The sequence below is a fragment of the Phyllostomus hastatus genome, unplaced genomic scaffold (genome assembly GCF_019186645.2).
Source record: "Phyllostomus hastatus isolate PE091 unplaced genomic scaffold, TTU_PhHast_1.1 phas_scaffold_501, whole genome shotgun sequence".
Taxonomy (NCBI): domain Eukaryota; kingdom Metazoa; phylum Chordata; class Mammalia; order Chiroptera; family Phyllostomidae; genus Phyllostomus; species Phyllostomus hastatus.
In genome coordinates, this window is record NW_025334033.1 from 17,909,199 (window position 1) to 17,930,892 (window position 21,694).

Here is a 21,694-nt window from a genome sequence, read left to right on the forward strand (position 1 = left end):
GACTTTGACTTTTAAAAAATTATTTTGGATGTTCTAAAGTTTATTCCTTACACACCTCTTCAAGAACAAGCTCATTAATTTCCCTGAATTATTCTATCCCACCCTATTCAGCTAAACATAAAATTCTCAATACCTGAACATTTTTAGCCATAAAAATAGAATTTCATATGGTTCCATCCATCCAATACCATTTATAAAATTGAACTGAGTTGACAGATGTGAAGAAGCAGGTCCTATGATACAGCATCTGGGACCTGACTGGGACCAGTCCTGCTAATAAAGTAGAGTATTCTCACACCAGAGCAAAGGCACCTCTTTATCAGTCGCCTATACCCACCAACCCAAAGAGAAAGTGAAATGTGTAATGGGTTTAAAGAAACTTTAGGGATAAAAGTTTCTCAGGTATAATTTTCACAGTCCTGAAACGTACACAAATAAAGAAATTCCCCTTGGATCTTTAATGTTGGCTGGTCTTCTGAGGATCGCTCAAGTTTACTTCCAGGAAGCCCTGATGCCTGTTCCCTTTGGCTAGTTGGAGTCGCAGGTGCTGTCAGGTAACTTCAGCCCCTGTGAGTCTCAGTGTCCGTGGTGTCAGGAACTGTGGCCATGGGAGACAGTGCCCTTCATGTTCTTTTAGGTACCAGATAACAGAAGTGGCCAACCACATGTGGCCCAGAGTTGCCAGGCATCTTTTATCCTTCCAGTGTTAAGCTTTCCTGCATGTCTGCAAAGGTTGAGGGCCTAGAAATTCCAGCCTGAATCTCCCAGCCCAGTCCTGATTACAGACAAGCAGAACCTAATGGCCACCCCGTAAAGAGCCGCTGACCTGAGTGACCTCAGTGTCATGGAGGAGTCAGAAGATTCCATTGTTTCTCCCCTTCAGTTTACAAGTTGGACTATTATAACTCAACAAAGGATTCCCTGCTTGATATACAAACATGCCTAAAGATCCACTTGTTGGGACCCGTGAAGAATGAGGAGAGGTGGATGGGGGATGGACACGGATGGTGGCCACAGACGCAGTTCAGGGTCTAACATGGCTTCAGGGAGCATGGTAGCAGTGGAGAAGGTGGGTTACAGCCCTCACCCTATAGCCTGGACAGAAGAGGGACAAAAGGAGTTTCCCTCCCGGAAAAGGTACCATCCCTCTTCACTGCAGCAGAGCCCAGTAGAGGTGGCTGGGAAGCTTTAAAAATATGACAGCCCTGTCCGGTGTGCCTCAGTGAATTGAGTGCCAGCCTGGAAACCAAAGGGTCACTAGTTTGATTCCCAATCAGGGCGTGTGGTTGGGTTGTGGGCCAGGTCTCCATTAGGGGGTGAGCAAGAGGCAACCACACATTGATGTCTCCCTTTCCTTCTAACAACCTTTAAAAAAAAGCAGGCATTACTGGGAGGGGGAGCTGGAGATAACAAACTTGCCTTTCCTGCCCCACACTGCCAGGTGAAGAAAATGGGTGAGTTTTAACGGTGCCTGCAGCCTTTGCTGGCAGGAGGATAGAGCTGGCATATACGGAACTTGCCCTTCCTGCCCCACACACGCCAGCAGAGCTTGGTAAAGAAAGCTGAGATACCCCAGCAACATAATCAAAAAGAAAGTACCCTACCTATCAACCTGAAATGTTGAAAGCAAAATACTAAACAAGAAAAGGCTTTATTATCTGAAATGTGCAGGAAGAGAAATAATCCATCAGGTACCATGAACAACCAAGGTAACGGGAGCAAAGTCTCCAATAACCAAACTGAAAGTCATGGGGGTAGTGATTTAAGTGACAGAGAATTCAAGACTGCAGTTATGAAGAAACGCAGCTCTATGCAAGAAAACTCAAAAAGGCAGTTCAGTGAAGCTGAGGAATAAAATTAATGAACAAATGACCAAAGAGACTGAAACCATGAAAAAAGAACCAAACAAAATCTAGAGCATGGATATATATGCACCCCTGTGTCCATTGTAGCATTATTAACAATAGTTGATACATGGAAACAACCTAAATGTTCGACTGGGTAAAGAAGTATATATATATACACACACATACACACACACAATGGAATACTACTTAGCCACAAAAAAGGCGAAGCTGCTATTTGTGACAACATGGATGGATCTTCAGAGTATTGTGCTAAGTGAGATAAATCAGACAGAAAAGGACAAGAACTATATAATTTCACTCATGTGAGACATAAAATGCAACAGGAGCAAAACAAAACAAAAAGTTAACAGATGAAACAATGGTGGTTACCAGAGGGGAAAAGAAGGTGGGGGTAGTAGGATGAAGAGGGTACAGGGGCTGAAATATATGGTGACTGAAGGAGACTAGATTTTGAGTGGTGAGCACACAATATAGTATACAGATGCTATATGAGAAAGACGTATACCTGAAATTTACGTTAATGTCAGCCCAATAGATTTAATTTTTTTAAATTTAGGGAGGGACTTCCAGTCAAGATGGTGGTATAGAAGACATGGCTTGCCTCTTTAGACAATCACATCAAAACAACAGCTAAAATATAGAACAACCATTACTCAGAACCATCAGAAATTGAGTTGAATGGAAGTCTGACAACTACAGAATTGAAGAAACCACATCCATCCAGACTGGTAGGAGTGGTGCAGACACGGTATGGGGTGACCCCACATGGATGTGTGGTGGATAAAAATCTGGGAGGTATATCTTAGGAGCGAGGACTCCCAGCTGCCCATCAAGGTTCCAGTGCGAGGAGGTAAGTCCCACCAACTTCTGGCTGCAAAAATCAGCGGGGATTGGAGAGTGGAAGAAACTTCTGTAACCCCAAGCATTTCCTCTTATAAAGAACCCACACACAGACTCACAGACTTACTCCCTCTGAGCTCCACCACCAGGGTAGCAGTTTGAAAGACACCAGTGGTATACTGGGAGAAATTGATGTGTCTGGTATCAAGGCAACCAGAGGCCATTGGCCCTTTTCTAAACCCTACCCCCACAGAGCCGCAGAGCTGGCAGGCTGGTGCCATCTGTGAGACTCCATCAACATGGCTAACACTGTTTGACCCACCTTGGAAATCCCAGAGACTGCCCCACCCAACTATGGGCCCACCTAAGCTCCTTTTCCATGAACAGCTGGTCTTGGCTTTTACTGCACAACTTCCTAAATCCTCTCAAGCAACAGCTGGCCTCAGTGAGCCTCAGGTCTGAAACTAGCAACAACTAGCCAAGATTCACAGCTTGGCTTCACCTGGGAATCTCCAAGCCCAGCACAAGTAGCAGCCATCTCAGATGGCTTTATAGCTCAGGCAGGGTGGCCCTGGGCAAAACACAGGTGGGGGCTGACCTTGGCCTGCATCCAGATAATAACCATGGCCAGTGTATCCAGTGGACAGCTACAGGCCAGATTGGAATATCACCACCTTGCCCCTCTCTGCACAGCTGATCCTCCGTGGAGGGCAGAGGTTGGTGGCCAGTTGTCACAGCCAGTCCTTGCAGCTGACTGGCCTGGGTAAATCCCTCCCATTGACCTGCCAACAGCAACCAAGGGTTAACTACAAGAGAATGGTATGTTCAGCCCACCTCAAGTACCCAGCTTGGATGACAGGGGAGCTGTGTCACTGGATCCTACAGAATACCTACTATTTTAGGCCACGTGACCAAGACACAGAGTCAAAGGAGCTCTACCTAATACATAGAAACAAACACAGGGAGGCTGCCAAAATGAGGAGACAAAGAAACATGGCCCAAATGAAAGAATACATCAAAACTCCATAAAAAGAGCTAAACGGAATGGAGAGAAGCAATCTATCAGATGCAGAGTTCAAACACTGGTTATAAAGATGCTGAAGGAACTTAGTGAGGACCTCAGCAGCATAAAAATGATCCAGTCAGAAACAAAGAATACACTAACTGAAATAAAGAACAATATACGGGGAAACAACAGTAAGGTGGATGAAGATGAGAATCAAATCAATGATTTGGAACATAAGGAACCAAAAAACAACCAATCAGAACAAGAAGAAAAAAGAATTTAAAAAATGAGGATAGTATAAGCAGCCTCTGGAACAACTTCAAGAGGTCCAACATTCATATCATAGGGATGCCAGAAGGAGAAGAGAAAGAGCAAGAAATTGGAAATCTATTTCAAAAAATAATGAAAGAAAAGTTCCCTAATTTGGCAAAGGACATAGACATACAAGTCCAGGAAGCACAGAGAGTCTCAAACAAGATGAATGCAAAGAGGCCCACTCCAAGACACATCATAATTAAAACACCAAAGGTTAAAGATTAAAAGAGAATCAAAAGCAGCAAGAGAAGAGAAGTTAATTACCTAGAGGGGAGTTCCCATACAACTGTCAGCTGATTTCTCAAAAGAAACTTTTCAGGCTAAAAGGGATTGGCAAGAAATATTTAAAGTCTTGAAAAGCAGGGACTGCTTTAGCAAAGCTATCATTTAGAATCATAGAGCAGATAAAGAGCTTTATCTGCCCAGACAAGAAAAAAGTAAAGGAGTTCATCGTCACCACACCATTATTATATGAAATGTTAAAAGGACTTATTTAAGAAAAAGATCAAAACTATGAATAAAATAGCAGTAAACACATATCTATCAACAATTGAATCTAAAAAACAAACTAAGCAAACAAGTACAACAGACAGAATGATGGACACAGAGAGTGTTTTGATGGCTGTCAGATGGGAGGGGCATGTGGGTGAATGGGTGAGGAGGTGAGGGGGTTAAGAAGTACAAATAGAAGGGGGGTAGGATAGAGGGTGGGAGGTGGGGATGGTTGTGGTGGGGGAAAATGGAGACAACTGTACTTGAACAATTAAAAAAAAAGAAAAAATAGTACAAATAGGTAGTTACAGAATAGCCATGAGGATGTAAAGTACAGCATAGGAAATGGAGTAGCCAAAGAACTCATACACATGACCATGGACATGAACAATGGTGCGGGAATTGCCTGAGAGAGAGGAGGGTGCTGGGTGAAGGGGCACAAAGAGGAAAAATCAGGACAACTGTAGTTGCATAATCAATAAAATATAATTAAATAAATAAGAACATGAAAAAATGGGGGGAAGCACAGCTGAACTACAATTGTGCTAGTACCTCTCGGTGTCCTTGATAAGCCTCTAACTTGTCTTTCGGGAGCCAGTGCTAAAATCATTCTGAAAGTATAAAAGGGAGGGGAATATAATGTAAATCCAGGTTTTCTGCTATTTAGCAATAAAACATTTTTAAAACATCAAATTAGTATTTTTAATCCTCAAAGGTAGAGAAATATAAAATCATGATGTATTACATGGTCAAGTCCAAACACCACTGATTTGAGGAAACTGACATCAGAGAAGTTGAGTAACCTGCCCGAGATATTACTGATGGTTGGTTCATTCAGTAAATACTTACTAGGTACCTATTACATTCCAGTTACTGTACCAGTCACAAAGTTAGAAGCTAAATCTGTTTTGTCTCCTACTGCTCTGTGCTGGCTGTTTATCTCAAGTAGGTGTTTTGGGTGTCTTTTTCCATAAGGTCACTAATGTGCCTGCTCAGCATTTTGGCTGTGCACAGAAGATCCTGCCTTGTCTCAAAAATGATGATTTTTCTTTACTTGGGAAGAAAAAACTTTGGATAGCAGTCTTAATTTCTTTTTTTTTAATAAAAATTTTATTTATTTTTTGAGAGAGGGGAAGGGAAGAAGAAAGAGGGAGAGAAACACTAACGTGTGGTTGCCTCTCACACGCCCCCTACTGAGGAGCTGGCCAGCAACCCAGGCATGTGCCCTGACTGGGAATCGAACCGGCAACCCTTTGGTTCACAGGCCGGCACTCAGTCCACTGAGTTTCACCAGCCAGGGCCAGTCTTAATTTCTTTACACCTCAGCTTCCACATCTGTAAAACTGGAATAAGAGCCCCGGCCCTCCATGTTGTTCTGAGGATTAGAATTGGTAAGGTCTGCTCAGCACCTGGCAAAGCACCCAAAGTCCAGTGAGCCCTCCCCTGCTGAACCTGCTCTTTGAAAGTCATAGGGCCATGTGGTTAACAGAAAGTTAGCGCCATGCCAACAGAGACCATAGAGCACTGAAGAACCTGAACCCAGCTAGAAAGAACAGGGAGGACACCCCAGAGGAGGTGATACCAGCCTTAAACCCAAGCTCACCTCTAGGTGAGCAAGGCCCCACAGGGGACAGAGCAAGCCCGAATGGCAAGAAGGCACACAAAACTAAGACCCAGAGTAAACAGGAAATGGATTTTCTAAAGTCACAGACTTGCTTCTGAACATTCTTTATTCACAACTGGCATTATGCAAAAGCAATTCAATTCATCACTTCAAACAAAACAAGTCATTTCATCATTATTTTAAAACAAACTGTTCAAAAAAAGACAGACAGTGAGTGAGTGCACGTTTCATGCTTCTGACATCCGCTTTCTCTTCTCCCCCTGCTTTCCGGTTTCTGGAGGGTTCACCTCCTGAAAAAACATGAGAGATAAGAGGTAAACTTCACTATCAAACGTTTCTGGAAGTTGTTTTGAAAGTGGTTTAGAATTCACTGAGGAGAGCCCACCTTCACATGAGAACCCCCCACTGGCGACCAGTGTGTGTAGACACTGTGCCTAGCAGGTGGGCGAAGGAAAGCCGCGCTTCCCCTGGAGGCGGTCATGGCCGGAGGGACACTCCTCCTCACTGTGCTCACTAGGATTTCTGTCAGTATCTTGAAATGCATCCCTCTGCTTCCTTAGCACTTTACTCTCCCTGTCTAAATTCAATATTTTAAAGCTTATTGATCTTTTAAAAATGACTGCTGGTGTTTTATGTGCTCTTAAAGTTTTAAATATGTATATTTTTATAAATGAGTGAAAATAAATGTCTCCCTTATACAAATGAACAATTTTTTAAAAATATATATTTATTTATTTTTAGAGAGAGGGGAAAGGAGTAAGAGAGGGAGATAAACATCGATGTGTAAGAGATGCATCAAATCAGTTGCCTCTCGCACCGTCTTTGGGACACCCCTAACTGGGGATCTGGCTGGCAACCCAGGCATGTGCCCTGACTGGGAATCGAGCCGGCAACCCTTCAGTTTGCAGGCCAGCACTCAATTCACTGAGCCACACCAGCCAGGGCTAAAGAAAAAATATTTTAGTAACATGCAAATGCGGATTGGTGCAACCACCATGGAAAGCAATATGGAAATGCCTCAAAAAACTAAAAGTGGACCTGCCTTTTGACCCAGTGATCCCTCTTCTGGGGATATATCTGAAGGAACCCAAAACACTAATTTGAAAGAACATAAGTACCCCTCTCTTCATTGCAGTGTTATTTACAATCACCAAGATATGGAAGCAGCCCAAGTGTCCATCAGTAGGTGAGTGGATAAAACAACTATGGGGCATTTACACTACAAAATACTACTCGGTTGTAAAAAAGACGAAAATTTTACCCTTTGAGACAGCATGGATAGACCTGGAGAACATTATGTTAAGTGAAATAAGTCAGTCAGAGAAAGACAAATACCTTATGATTTCACTTTTATGTGGAATCTGAGGAACAAAGTGAACTAACAAGAAAAACAGAGACAGACTCATAGATGGAGAGCAAGCTGACAGTTGTTGCAGGTGGGGGAGGTTAGGGGTGGAGGGGTTGAGCAAAAAGGAAACAGGACTCATGGACATGGACCACAGTATGATGATTGCTGGGCGGGGAGGGATAAGGGGGATAAGTGGCAATGGAAAAGATACAATTAAAATATTTTTTAAAAAACACGGAAATGAAATATGCCTCCACTACCATTACACCTAAACAATAAAGACGCCCAGTTACCACAATGAACATGGGGGACCCCTTGCTCTCCTCACTGAACTCTTTCTCGTTCTCCAGATGAGACCTGGTGTGTAAGGGCCCTGAGCCTTTCTCACAGGCCTTTCCATCTCCCTGGCATGCTCACCCTGGCCGGTGTGCCCCACAAGCTAACACTCTCCCACGCCCCCTGACCAGGGCCGCCCCAGTCCTGCTGCTGCTCTCATCTCACTAGGCTCAGTGACGTGCTCCCAGGCTCTGAGCTCCTCTTTGGAAGTGAGCTCCTGGGTACAGAGCAAACCCTTTGGAATGAAACAAACTCGCTTTTACCTCATCACTGGAGAGTTGCTTTGTTCTCAGTAATCCGTGAGCTGTTTCCTCCTCTGATCCCACATCACTGTCTGATGAACAGATTCTGCCTCGTTCCTCTGAAAGCGAAGCAACTACAGACGTGAGACTGACTGCCTTCCAAGATGAAGACTCTTTAATTACTGAATTTTTCTACTGCTGACTATTGTTACTTCCCACTGCACATTTTTCCTTGAGGAACCAACATTTTCTTTTAAAGTTTTGATAAGAAGGTCTATCCTGGGGTGGGCAAAAGTAGGTAAGACTGTGCCAAAGTGTGCTTTCCCACAGCAAGTGGACTACAGGACAAACAAATAATGCAGGCCGGCGATTCGAGCACCGAGGAGACTGCACCTGTGTGCACTGCCCACTGTGACAGTCTTCGGGTTAATGAGGCTGTTGGAACGACCAAAGCCTGCATGTCTCCTTCCACGCAAACAACTGCAGACACACCTCCGCCACCCCGTGTAACTAACTGTCAGACACGCTGAAATGCCTTGAACTGGAGAGGGTTCCTTCTCAGATTGGTGGCTTTTAAACACCAAAGGGGCTTTAAGCACACATTTTCTTTCAAGATACATAGGTTAAATGTTGGGTCCTTAATTTCATAAGAAGGCGAACTGCCTCTGCTACGCATTTTCCTCCATAAGGACAGAATTGTTTCATTTTCTTTCTTTTGCCTTATTTTCCCACCTTAGCTTTACAGTGGGACAGTGGCCCTAACAAAAACAAACCAACAAAAAGCCCCCTCTGCTGTGGCCCTGAGCAAATAATAGCAGGCCAGGGAGTAAGGAAGCGCCCCACAGAGCAGGAGCAGGCCTGTGGCTCCGAGGGGCAGTGCTACCTCCACACCCAACTCAGACTCACTTCCGAGGCCCCCGAGGCACTGGTTTGTACTGGCTTCATCACTTTCTTCCTCCTCCTCTTCCACCTCCTCCTCCTCACCATCATCGTCACTGCTGGACTCCTGGTTAGGGACCCTTGGCCCCGGCTGCTTCTGCTTCTCTGGAAGAGGGATTGTCCCCTGGTGAGTAGAAGCCCGCAAACGTTCTTCTTCTTTCTGTAAAGAAGCAAATACATCATTGAACTTAAAAAGGAACAACTTTTGTGCCTGCCTGAACCTAATTCCATTCTATTTCTTCTGTCAGGACCGTTCTCTCCATGCCACACCTGTCACCAGGCAGTGACCGCCCTGTTTCATTCCAGGGCGTGAGGGCCGCTCACAGGCAAAGAAGCAGAAGGCTCCCCGACACTCACCGTCTCAGCAGAACTGGCACAGGCACAGGCACAGCTTTGGGAGCTGCCATGTCCCCTGTGCTGCCAGGCAGGGCCCGGAGAGCAGCGACCAGCCTGAGCACTGTTGGTGTGCCCAGTGGACACCTGAGGGAGGCTCTTTCTGTCACCCCGACATAGACACCTGACTTGCCCAGGCTCCCCCAAATCACCATGGTGCCCGGACATTCCTGTCTGGGGCTCTCCGTCCAGACAGGTAGCTCCCCACAGCCCCTGCCGACAAGAGGTGCAGGTGAGGGAAGGTCCCTGAGCCCCAAAGTAGAGCCTTCACCCCCTTCCATCTGCCTGGCATCCCACATGTTGGGGTGCACAAGGCAGGGCCAGTTTTGAAAGAGTCAGAAATGTCCTTTTGACCTTCCTGAATCACTTCTTATCAGGCTAACACAATTTTGTGACATCTGTCAAAAGCTGTCATTTTTTAAAAATTACCAGTTTTCCTCTGAAATCTCAGAGTGGAGAGAGAGCACCCAATTGGCTATATCTCACCTGCAGCCAGTGGTTAACCTACTTGTCAGAGGCTCCCTGATAACTACAGGAGATAAATTGACTATGGCAATAAAAATGGTGAATTAATATTCGGGAAAACACAGCTATTAATACCCCAAAATCCCAGGATAAAGCTTAGCCAACGTACTTTAATCTTCTCTGTGCGCTGGCATTCAGGATCAAGACCAGCTATTGGTAAGATTCTAATCTTCTGTGTCCTTGAGTATCTATTAGCAAGTGGCAGGGTCATCTTCTTACGTGTGGCATAGTCTGTAGAGTGAGGTCTGCAGGAAGTGAACAAGAAAGTCTGGTTACTAAGAACATTTGGAGGCAATCGTACTGCACGAACAGCTGCAGACAATGACCACCTCTCCTTGAGCAAAGCGGGGAGGCAGCGCCCCGGGTCCTGGTGCCTCTGAACCCTGCTTCCTCTCTGCCTCCGGAGAAGTTCCTCCCTCTGCCCCACCCCCTGGAGAACAGGACAGGGTGAAGTGGGAGGGGGATGGGAGGAGAGGCCCTCGGCAGGGTAGGGATTTTTACAGAGAAAATCCCCCACTACAAACACAGAAAAGAAGGGCTATGAAATCTCAGTTCCAAGAGGGAGGTGCAGAGGCTGGAAAAGGCATGGTTTAAGAACTAAAGACAAGCCCTTCCATCTGAATAAAATTGGAAGGTCAAAATGAGGAGGCAGGTCACAGTGGCGTGGGGGCCTCGTGACAGCTCAGGGGGACCAAAATGGAACAAGAGGCCCTGGCGCAGAAAGCACTGTCCTCCTGAGTAAAAGAAGGTGGGTTTTAAGGACATCAGAGAGAAGAAAGGATGGTCCTTAGGAGAGAGCATCTGAAGGAGGGCGTGGCTGTGAGACAGGGCGTGTAAGGAGTGAAACTGTGCTGGAGACAGTGCAGTGCTGTCCCAGTGGGGAGCGTGGGGCACCATGAAAATGGTGCCCACTCAGAATTCTTTGTCTTCTAGGGTGCCGTTGCAGAAGAGATCATCAGGAGGCTGGATTGAGCAACATTTATTGTGCCAGGTGTCTGCACTACATGATGTTTTTTTAAATCCTTACCTAGAGATATACTTTTATTGATTTTATGGAGAGAGGAAAGGGAGAGGGGAGAGAGAGAGGAAAACATCAATGTGAGAGAGAAACATTGACTGGTTGCCTCCTATATGCACCCCAACTGGGATTCGAATCTGCAACTTATGCACGTGCCCTGACTGGGAGTCGAACTCTGAAACTTTTGGTGTAAGGGATGATGCTCCATCTAACTGAGCCACCTGGCCAGGGCTTAAGTGATACAACATTCCTGTGAGGTGGATGCTATATTTCCATTTTATAGATGAGGAAACTAAACACTAGTGAGACTGAGACTCCTCCTGAAGCTTCTGCGGACAGATGTGAAGCAGCACCTCTGAGCTATCCAGTACAGTCTTTAAAACAGAACAAAAGATTTATCAAGTATAATTTTTATACCATAAAATTCACCCATTTTAATATATAATTAAACAATTTTTAATTTACACAGTTAATTTACACCATTACCGCCATCTGATTTTAGAGCTTTTCCATGACCCCCTAAGAAAAGCCTTGTGCGCACTGAGACACTTCTCCAGGACAGCTGCCTGGCGGGTCCTTCAGAGGGAGGGCATGGGAAGGGGCGGACTGCGGCGCCCAGGGAAGCGGCCGGCCAAAGCACAGGCGTGCACAGCACTGAGCGGCTGTCTGTGTGGGTCGGGCAGCCGCCTGTCGCACCATCTAGCTCTTCCCTTTCCTCAGCTGCAGGTGCACACGAACGTGCTCATGATCTGTTCACTTCCCAGGAAAGTTTCAGTAAAGAGAAAGCACACACTGACCAGCACAGACAAGCCTTCCGGGCCTCTTCCAAGGCGCCTTAATCAAGGCGAATTAATACCGTGGGCCTGTGCTTCATATAGCTTCCTCACAGTGGTTTGTCAGCATGAACCGGCTCCCTGGGAAACGGCCGTGGCAGCAAAAGTGAAAACTAGTCCAGGAATCAGGCCATGGTCCTTGGTGAACTGCGCCTCGAAAGCAGGTCATTAGGGCTTTTGCACACCTCTCTCCCTTGTTGCTCTTTAACTGCAAATAGCAATGCATTCATAGGAATAGTTACCTAAAGGTGAGTTTGTATTTAAAGATGGCTTGTCCTCGTAGGCCAGTATCTTCTCTAACAAACAGATGGGTGTGGTTGCCCTGCAGTGGGGCTTTGTAGACATCGAACACCTCGCTGCCCAAGTGCAGGGACAGGCTGGAAACGAGAAACAGGTCCATTATGAGGGTGGTTAGATGAGCAGTCCTGCAGCTGCCTTTCCACCCCGTTCACCTCACCTAAATGCTGCAGAAGTGTAGGCCCCGTCCTCATGCCAAACTCCTAAGAAAAGATACTATAAATAACTAACCTGTCTCCCTTCAAAGCAAAAGGTGGTAAAAACCCATCCTCTTTCCACTTGAAATATAGTTGTTTTGTCATTTTCCCAGTCTCTACCACTTCATTAGTAAAACAAACAACTTTTAAAAACACATCAGTGTAAAATACCTAATAGCTCACACACAGGAACTAACATACGACTTCACCTGAACCGGCAGACAGACACCATGAACCGAACCATATCGAGGGGTCCGGTCCTCATCTCCCACCAGCACAACACTGTGGCCGCAACCCCATCTTTCTCTCTCAGCTTTCCCAGGTAATATCAGAGGCGTAGACTTTGTTCATGGTGTAATGAAACATGACCCCAAAAGAAGGTCCTACACAGACAACTTCACACTCTCCCAGGCCTCCCGCTGGGTGTCTCAGTACTCTGCAGGCGCTCACCTCCCATCTGACCACTTCACGATCCGAGCATTGCTTTCTTTAATTTCATTTCCTGCTGCATCCCGGCGTGCCCTCCATCGGATAGTATTTTCCACCTGGCTCCGAGCACAAAGGTGTTAGAAACCCAGCATGGTGGGCTTGCATGTTTTTCTCTCAAGAGACTTCTAATCACGTGCCAAGAATTCATGGGCAGTGATAGAACAAGCTGAAAAACAATAGCTGATCGGGCCACACTGACACCCTCCTGCTACAAACACCTAGAGCTACTGGTTAAACCAACCAGACATTGTGTTAAATCTTTTCTGAGCCCCAGTTCATAAACAACAGTGGAAGCAGAAGCTAAATACAAGGCAGGATGGAGCTGTTACCTGCATATCAAGAGCTCTGAGGGGGAGAAGAGGAGGCTGTGGGTCCCCTGAGGTGGGTAGTTGAAGCTGAGACCTCTGCCTGTGGCAGGGCCACTTGAAGGGCTTTGAACCCAATGAAAGAAGGCTAAAAAAGTGCCCATTAGCCCAATAACAAAGCTCTGGGCCTTACATTACAAAATATTTTTAAAGAATAAACAAAGAATTAACAACAAATTAAAACCTGAGACTTCTGTTTTGCCCTACTTTTTAGTTCAAGTTCATCTTACGCATATGGTAGGGAACGCCAAGTCACAGAAGTAGCCTGGAAGTGGATCCTGCCCACGGCTGCCACAGGAGCCCGGACAGAAGCGCATGTGAGTCACTGTGAGAGCAACAGTCGTGCCTGACCATCCCAGGCCTTCTCCAAAGGGACTGCCTAAGGACCAGGCCTCTTTTTGTGCACAGTCTGAATGTCCATAAAGGACCTGAGATGCTCCCATTGTGGGAAGTCGCTAGGATCTATCCCCTATAACACATGAAGGCAGTCTTTGTCCCTAGCTACATTATCATTTATCTCAAAAGAAGTAGCTAACAATTTTCAATAATTTTTGTCTTTACTTCTCTCAAAAAAACTACAACAAATAAAAGGTTAGAAAAGTGACAATTCTACAGAGATAAGAAAAAGATGATGGCCCTGGCTGGGTAGCTCATTTGGTCAGAGCATTGTCCGCATACGCCAAGGTTGTGGGTTCAATCCCTGGTCAGGGCACATTCAACAACCCACCAGTGAATGAATAAGTGGAACAACAAATCAATCTTTCTGTTTCTCTCTCTCCCCCTGTCTTTCCCCCAGGCCCCCTTCCTCTCACTCTAAAATTAATAAAAACATTTTAAACAAAAGATGATATACTTTTTCCTCTAAACATATTCTGAAAAGACATTTAATTCCTTGCATAACAGATCATTTCATAAGCTCAAGTCTCAAGTTAGTATGCCTGCACTGTATTTTATAAAAGGAAAAACAACAAAAAAAAGGATTTAAATAAACTGGTACCTTTATTTTCAACCTGGTTCTTTCTTCCTCGTCAAGCACTTTCTCATCTGCAAATTCATCTTCGTAATACTGAGGATCAAAAGGTCTAAAAATTGTTTTTTAATATCATATTAGCACATTAGTAATAAATATGATACTATAAATTATAATCTTTATAACATGCACCAATATGTTTTAAAAATCACGGTAGACCAATCATTTCATGTAAAAACTTCTAGGAAATATGAAAATTACTATACATTCTTAAAATCTGATTTTAAAATATGTTATGAAATAGAACCAAAACATGACTTATAATTCAAAGTCTTTGCTTGACAAAAATGTCTTCTAAAATACAGGTAACACACAATCTATCTTTCTGTGTTTTCAAAGAAAATTGTCGTGTTTAATTGCACAAGAGCAACATTCATGCACCTGTGTAAATCATATCAATCAACACCACCTTGTTGCACAAAATCCTTGCCTTTTCTAGATTCACGATGGCCTGTGTACTGAACACTTGAGATTAGCACACTTACTCTCGTTTTCTGATTTTTAAGCTTTACACTAATGAAAAATACCTTTATTGCCTGTGATGTCTGTTTATTTATAAGAAAGTGCCAAAATGCTGGAAGTATTAGCATTTAAAGTCACACCAGTAATCCATCATTTTTCTATCACAGAACACCCTAAACTTATTTTTTTCAGTTACATGAGAAATCACCCACCTTTGCAATTAGCTGGCTCATGATAAATAAGAAAAAACATTTACATTCTACATATTTTTATTCAGTATCTTGAGTGAAAAGAAAATTTTAATCAGTTTTCTTACTTGGGCTCTATGCTGAGAAATTTGGGTAGCTTAACAAAGTACAATTCATTTCCTAAATCAGAGTTGAAATGGGGAATTTCTATTTCCATCCTCGCTTCAGAAATCGGCACTTCCTCCCGCTGGCCCTGGGGCGATCTGTGTACATCCTAAGAGAAGAATCAGAACGTCAGGGCTTGCTTGACGTGACACCAGACAGGTATAGGTTTGACTGGAGGTACATTTAGACACCGGTTTACGGGTAAAGCAGTCAGCAACCCCTCCAGGCCTTCCCTAAAATTTCATCCTCTGCAACCCCCAAAACCCACTAGAGTCACTAGCCTTCACTACCAGGAAATAAATAGTCTATTTCACCCTGGCTGGTGTGGTTCAATGGGTTAAGCAGCACACCTGTGAACTGAGAGGTTGCTAGTTCAATTCCCAGTCAAGGCACATGCCTGAGTTGCAGGAGAGGTCCCCAGTAGGGGATGTGCGAGAGGCAACCATTGACATTTTTCTCATACATTAATGTTTCTCTCCCTCTCTGTCTACCTTCCTCCCCCTCTCTGCAGAAATGAATAAATAAAATCTTTTTTAAAAATTGTCTATTTTGCTGACATATCTACTTTGCATAAGATAACAATAGAAGTATGAAATTATGCAACACCTCAAGGTTAAGTAACTATTAAAATCAGAGAAGAATATCAAATAGCACACACTTCTTGACACAGGCCTGAATAACCTGGAAATCAAAGGTTTTTAAATTTTGAGTCCTCACAGTCTAGACCCTAAAGTTTGATATCAACCTCATTCTAAGCAGTTCCTTCTTTGCTCATTAATATCCAGAAATTCTCGGCATAACTAAGAAAGTCACCCATTCATCAGATGTTCCCGACTGCCACTCAGTGACCCACGTGCCCTCCCCACACGAGGGAGTCAGACCCTTCAGCCTCTGGAAATGTCTTCTTCACTCTGAACAGTGGGACCAGTTGGGGTTAGTGACTGCACTTACAGCAGGCTGTCCTGGGATAAGCAGTTCATTGTCATCATCACTCTCTGAAGAAATGTCGTCTATGTCTCCAAACAGATCCATGGCTCTGCTACCATCTTCAGCACAGGGGGGAAGTGTACAGCATTAATTTCTTCGAAAAACCCTTCACATGGTTTTTAGACTATCACTTCAACATATTCCCAAGATCCATACACCAAAACTCAACAAACCTAACCTCAAACTCAGAAGCCTGATGAGAGCGTCTATAGAGACGGAAGGTGACAAGTTTGGTCTGCGGGAGCAATGTCACTGTGACAGACCACTTTCCAGGTGGTTCCCAATTCCTGCCTCTGGTGTCCTTGCCCTGGTGGGGTCCCCTCCAACATGTATCCTGGTTGGTTTTGTGATCGATACAACCTCACTTCCGAGGCCAGGCCACAAACTGTGGCTTTTCTGCCTCACTCTTTCTTTCTTGGGTCACTTGCTCTAGGGAAAGCCAGCTCCTGGGGTGTAAAGGCTGTGGTGAAACTGAGCCCCTCACCAAGAGCCAGGCGAGCCATCTTGGAAACAGCCCCAGGCAAGCGGTTAGATAATACAGTCTCAGCAGGACCTAATGTCTTGAATACAGCCTCCTGAGAGACCCTGAGCCAGCAGCACCGCCCTGCTCAGCCGCCTCTGGCCCTCAGACGCTGTGAGTTGTAGAAAATGCCTGTTTTGAGCTGGCCCTCCACGGGGTGTAGTTTGAGAAGGGATGGGGAGGTATGATGAGTGGTTTAGCTTCATCTGAGTCCAGACTGCCCCACCCCTAGCTTCTTTCTCACTCAAATGTCCCTTCTCACAAAACACTTGAAGAGGCTGCAAATTCAATGGGTGAGGTAGTTCTGCAACCGCACCATCAAGTGCTGTTTGCCTTTCCAGCTACCAGAACCCTCTGACTGTAAATACGAGATGGTTTTAGGGCTGTCATGAAAGCTCACTGCTTCTCTGACCGGGCCTTGAGCTGTACATCTCAGAGACCTAAGCTTGTGATCTTCCTTCAGTGAGTGTTCTGAGCAGTTAGAAGTATCCATCCCACAGAGTAGTGGTCCCTGCTGAAGGAAGGCAGCAGCCCTTGAACCTCAAGGGGGCGACCAGATCCATCGAGATGCTCCTGCACACCGTGGGTGGCCAGCACCCTCTCACCCCTGTCCCCGTCGGTGGGGGCCCCAGACCTGCGGCCAAACCCAAACCAATCTCCAGATCTCATCTTTGAGGATTTGTTTCCTGGGCGACCCAGTCAGGTCCCAGTTGAGCAACAGAAAACATACCAGTTGTCTGTACAGACAGGATTTAATAGAAAACATCATTAGGTTTAAAGCTGTTAATTACGTTACAAAAAGTATAAGAAGTCTGAGGGGTTACAAAAGTAGCAAACTCAGAGGAGAACTTCCAGCGCTAAAGATGAGGGAACAAAAGGGGAGGATTATTAAACCAAACTCCTACCTGAGGGAGTGCCCAGCTGTGCTGCCATCTCTCAGGGGAGCGCAGGGGAGCTGGCCCTGCAGGCGCTGGCGGCTCTGCACACTGGACCAGCTGCCCTGGGAGGGAACTGCCTCTTCGGGGGTGAAGAAGTGTTGACCCCTGAGAGGCAACAGGAAGCCCCTGGAAAGTACCACAAACAAACAGGAAGGAGCAATCTAGTCCTGGCTATGCAGGCTTCCAGTCTTTCTGTGGCGCCCCCTAACAGGGGGCTGCGGGCGAAGCTGAAACCTGATTGGCCCCAGCATTGCCAAGCTTGGTGTACTACTGGGTGGGTTTGCAGATGAGAGAGACAAGAGCTTAATACCTGACACCCAAGTGCCTACTCGCTAAAAAAAAAAAAGGGGGGCAGAAGAGACAAAAAGAAAACTATGCTTCTTGGGAAGATAGTCCAGAAACAAGTCAGTGTCTCAGTTTACCAAACAATGAGTATGAGACATTCATAAAGAAAACTGCCTCCTAACAGGGGGGTGTCAAGAACAGGACAGATGGGAGAGGTCTACCTTGGAACTTATTCAATAAACGTAGCCAGCCATTCTACGTAACGTCAATGACACAACGTTCTTTCCCAAAACAAAACTTCTGTTGCTCTACTTTTACATTTGCTGCAATTACAGTTGAATGTTGTTTTAATAACATGTGTAGTATTCATATTAGCACATATTATTTATCTTTAAATAAAAATTGTATATACATCAAGCCCTGGCTGGCGTAGCTCAGTGGTTTGAGCGCGGGCTGGGAACCAAAGTGTCCCAGGTTGGATTCCCAGCCAGGGTACATTCCTGGGTTGCAGGCCATAACCCCCAGCAACCGCACATTGATGTCTCTCTCTCTTTCTCTCTCTCTCTCTCTCTCTCTCTCCCTCTCTTCCCTCCCTAAAAATAAATAAATAAAATCTTTAAAAATTTTTTTTTTAAAAATTGTATATACATCAAAGTCACTCTGGGGAACTCTGGTTATACAATCAAACTCCCAACATGCAGGGACTTAGTCACATGTATTTATTTAAAGAGCAGTTTACAACAGTTTGGAATAATTCAAGCTCATTTTGGGTGTAGCTTGTGTTTTTTTTTAAATATTTTATTTATTTACTTTTAGACAGAGGGGAAAGGAAGGAGAAAGACAGAGAAAGAAACATCAATGTGTGGTTGCCTATTGCGCACCCCTTCCTGGGGACCTGGCCTGTAACCCAGGCATGTGCTGACTGGGAGCTGAACAGGTGACTCATTTGGAGGCTGGTACTCAAGCCACTGAGCCACTCCAGACAGGGCTGTATTTTCAACTCATAAAGCACTATGCATTTCTGTGTTTAAACAGTAAAAAACACAATGATAAAGATGAATAGAACTTGACTAACTTCAATTCTGCCACTCTATGTGATTAGTTTTTGTGTTTAAATTTTTTTCCACTGTAGAGACATTTGAAAACTGCTAGAATTAATCCAAGGGAAGGAGGGAATTGAAATTTCTGGAATTTATTGTGAAATATTTTATGAGAATTTCTTGAAATTAAGAATAATAAAGTGTTTGATAAACTATAAGTAAAAAATGATTGACAGTGCTCACTTCGGCAGCATAGACTAAAACTGAATGATACAGAGATTAGCATGGCCCCTGTGCAAGGATGACATGCAAATTTGTGAAGCGTTCCGTATTTTTTATAAAAATGAAAAGTGGAATCGATACAAGCAAAATGATTGACAAATCTACTTATGGTAAAAATGAATATGCATTAAAAAATTTACTTGTCACAAAATCATTGACAAATCTGTAAAAGCTAAGTCTTGGAACAGAAACTGTAGTTTTATCATCCACTACTCTAACAGGCTGTTATGTAGGTACAAGTTTTTCCCCCGTTAACAAAATCACTATTGATCCTGGCCCAGTAGCTCAGTTGCTTTGAGTGTCATCCGCATATGCCAAGGTCACAGGTTGGATCCTGGTCAGGAACATACAAGAATCGACAAATGAATGCATAAATAAGTGCAATAACAAAATGATGTTTCTCATTCTCTCTCTCCATTCTAAAACCAACAATTATAAAAAATAAGTCATTATGTAATTAAACATTAAAACATTTTTCCTTAAAAAATAAAATTATGTTGCCTTGGAAAGAAGAGTCAGAATAAAGGCTCTTGAAAACGATGCAGAGGAGTTTCAACTTGTAAGTCAAAAACAGCAAAGGGACTGAAGATTTCTGAGTTAGGAAAGTGATTCAGAGCCTTTTTTTTAAAAGATTGTATTTTTTTATTTTTAGAAGGGAATGGAGAAAGAGATAGAGAAACATCAATGTGTGGCTGCCTCCTGTGTGTCCCCTACTGGGAACCTGGCCCACAACCCGGATATGTGCCTAGACTGGGAATTGAACCAGCGACCCCTTGCTTTACAGGGCCATACTCAATCTGCTGAGCCACACCAGCCAGGGCCAGAACCTTTTCCTTGATGTCACTTTTCTTTCTCTGTAACTTGATAAGCTTCCCACAGCCACCACACCCAGATTGTACTAAGAGCATTAGGAAGGAAGTGAGGTGCAGTCCACTGGTAAGAATAGTGTTACGTAGAAGCATGCCACAGAAAAGACATGCAGGTGTGAGAGGGTAGATTTAAGACACACCTACAAATTCCTTGCCATTCCTACCATCAAGAAGTGTCAAGCTTCCCACCCTTTGAATTCCAATGAACAGAATGTAGATTTCTATGTGACTTCTGATGCTAGTCACAAAAGGCAATACCAAGAAAAGGTGACATGGCTTTCACCTGGCTCGCTCCTTTGTGGTATTCACCTTTGGAACTCAGCCACCTTGCTGTGAGAAAGCAGAGCCAGGGCCAGGATGCAACAAGTGAGATACTCACTTTGGGTGAAAAATATGAGGGATGCCAAAATCTCAGTAATCAAGATAAATAATATTGCAGTATTTTTTAAACTCCAAGCCAAAAAAAAAAAATCAGAATTGTAAAGACAGAACCCAAACAGCTCTGTACTTGAGCAGACATCACTCTAACCCAGCCCTATCACATCCCATCCTTTTTTAAAGGTCTCACATACTTACTACTGAACCAGCCTAGTAGTGCAGAAACATATTAACAAAGAGAAAAATCATTCTAATAATTTCTCAGTATAACGTGCTGTTGTCCAGGTAGCAGTGACATGGTAAGATGCAAGCAACCTGATACCGCACGTCAGCCACCTCATGTGATTCCTTCCAGACTCAGCTTAGTTTTGCTCCGATGTCTCCTCTTGTTATTGTACCTGATTTTATGACAGGTTTTCATCTGAATCCATTGGGGAATGGGTCAATTCTGCTTCTGTTTCCTGTCCAGGAACCACTCTATCCTGCAAGTCTTGTTAAAAGATATGGCAAGTATCAGCCACACATACCACGATGGCAGAGGCTGAGCAGGTCCTGTCTTTACATAAAATACTGACATTTTGTTCATCATGATTTTTTTAACATTAATTTTAATTTTTTAAAAAATTTTATTTACTTTTAGAGCAAGGAGAAGGGAGAATGAGGGAGAGAATCATGTGAGAGATACATCAATTGGTTGCCTCACACACTCCCACCTGTGCAACCCAGGTATGTGCCCTGACTGGGAATCGAACCAGTGACCTTTCAATTAGCAGGCCAGCGCTCAATCCACTGAGCCATACCAGCCAGGACCATTAATTTCAATTTTTAAATGTTGCATCACATTATTATTTATCTTGGTGACTACAGTTGGGATCCCCCAAAATTCAGATGCACCCAGAACCTTAGTGTCATTTTTATTTGGCAATTGGGTCTTAGAGATGTTAATTAATTAAGATGAGGTCACACTGGATTAGTCCGTCTGGGAGAGGGAGACCTGGAGATACAGGGAAACACAGAGTGAACACACAGGGAAATGAGTCATGTGAAGACAGAGGCAGACATTGGAGTTACGTTGCCACAAACCAAGGATAGCTGGGGGTCCCCAGGAGCTAGGGCAAGGTAAGGAAGGAATCTTCCCTAGAACCTTCAGAGAAAGCGTGACCCTGCCGACAGCTTGATTTGGGACTTCTAGGCTCCAGATCTGTGAGAGAATATGCATTTCAGTGGGTTTCAACCACCGACTTTGCGGTACTTTGTTATAGCAGCCCTAGCAAACTAATGCAGTTATGGACTTTTTGGTGCCCCTTTAAACTCTGTATCCCAAAGACTGCCTCCCTGGCCTCACCTGGCCCTGCCCATGAGGCTCCTTCGTTGCGGGGGAAGGGGTGTGGCAGAGCAGCAGGAATCCACTAAACCCTGAGAC

The 21,694-nt window shown here is 44.5% G+C and overlaps 1 protein-coding gene and 2 pseudogenes across 5 annotated transcripts; 1 reads left to right on the top strand and 2 right to left on the bottom strand.

Annotated features, from left to right (window-relative positions):
- Nucleotides 1-6,239: 6,239 nt before the first annotated feature.
- On the bottom strand, nucleotides 6,240-10,227 carry LOC123808654 (RNA polymerase-associated protein LEO1-like). Of its 5 annotated transcripts, none has more exons than XR_006783814.1 (5): nucleotides 9,890-9,959; nucleotides 8,978-9,170; nucleotides 8,093-8,190; nucleotides 7,407-7,429; nucleotides 6,240-6,435 (listed from the first exon to the last, which is right to left on the bottom strand). XR_006783814.1 is itself a non-coding variant. In XM_045823430.1 (5 exons), the coding sequence occupies exons 1-5, from the start codon at nucleotides 9,569-9,571 to the stop codon at nucleotides 6,429-6,431; spliced, it is 525 nt and encodes a 174-aa protein (XP_045679386.1). In that variant the 5' UTR covers nucleotides 9,572-9,823; the 3' UTR covers nucleotides 6,240-6,428. The 5 variants fall into 5 exon arrangements, 3 of the variants coding, with proteins under 3 accessions (XP_045679386.1, XP_045679387.1, XP_045679385.1); XR_006783815.1 differs by lacking the exon at nucleotides 9,890-9,959 and adding an exon at nucleotides 9,833-9,889; XM_045823430.1 differs by lacking the exon at nucleotides 9,890-9,959 and adding an exon at nucleotides 9,368-9,823.
- Nucleotides 10,228-18,979: 8,752 nt separating this feature from the next.
- On the top strand, nucleotides 18,980-19,078 carry LOC123808988 (annotated as a pseudogene).
- Nucleotides 19,079-20,608: 1,530 nt separating this feature from the next.
- LOC123808717 lies at nucleotides 20,609-20,857 on the bottom strand (annotated as a pseudogene).
- Nucleotides 20,858-21,694: the final 837 nt, after the last annotated feature.

Bases quoted from the DNA above. Each gene is read 5' to 3' on its own strand.
- LOC123808654 (XM_045823429.1), bottom strand. From the start codon at position 9,571: ATGTCCGGGCACCATGGTGATTTGGGGGAGCCTGGGCAAGTCAGGTGT. The intron at 8,191-8,977 runs GTGAGTCTGAGT...CTTCGCTTTCAG, and splicing joins GTGCCTCGGGGGCCTCGGAA to AGGAACGAGGCAGAATCTGT. The intron at 6,436-8,092 runs GTAAAAGCGAGT...ATGTTTTTTCAG, and splicing joins AGCAACTCTCCAGTGATGAG to GAGGTGAACCCTCCAGAAAC.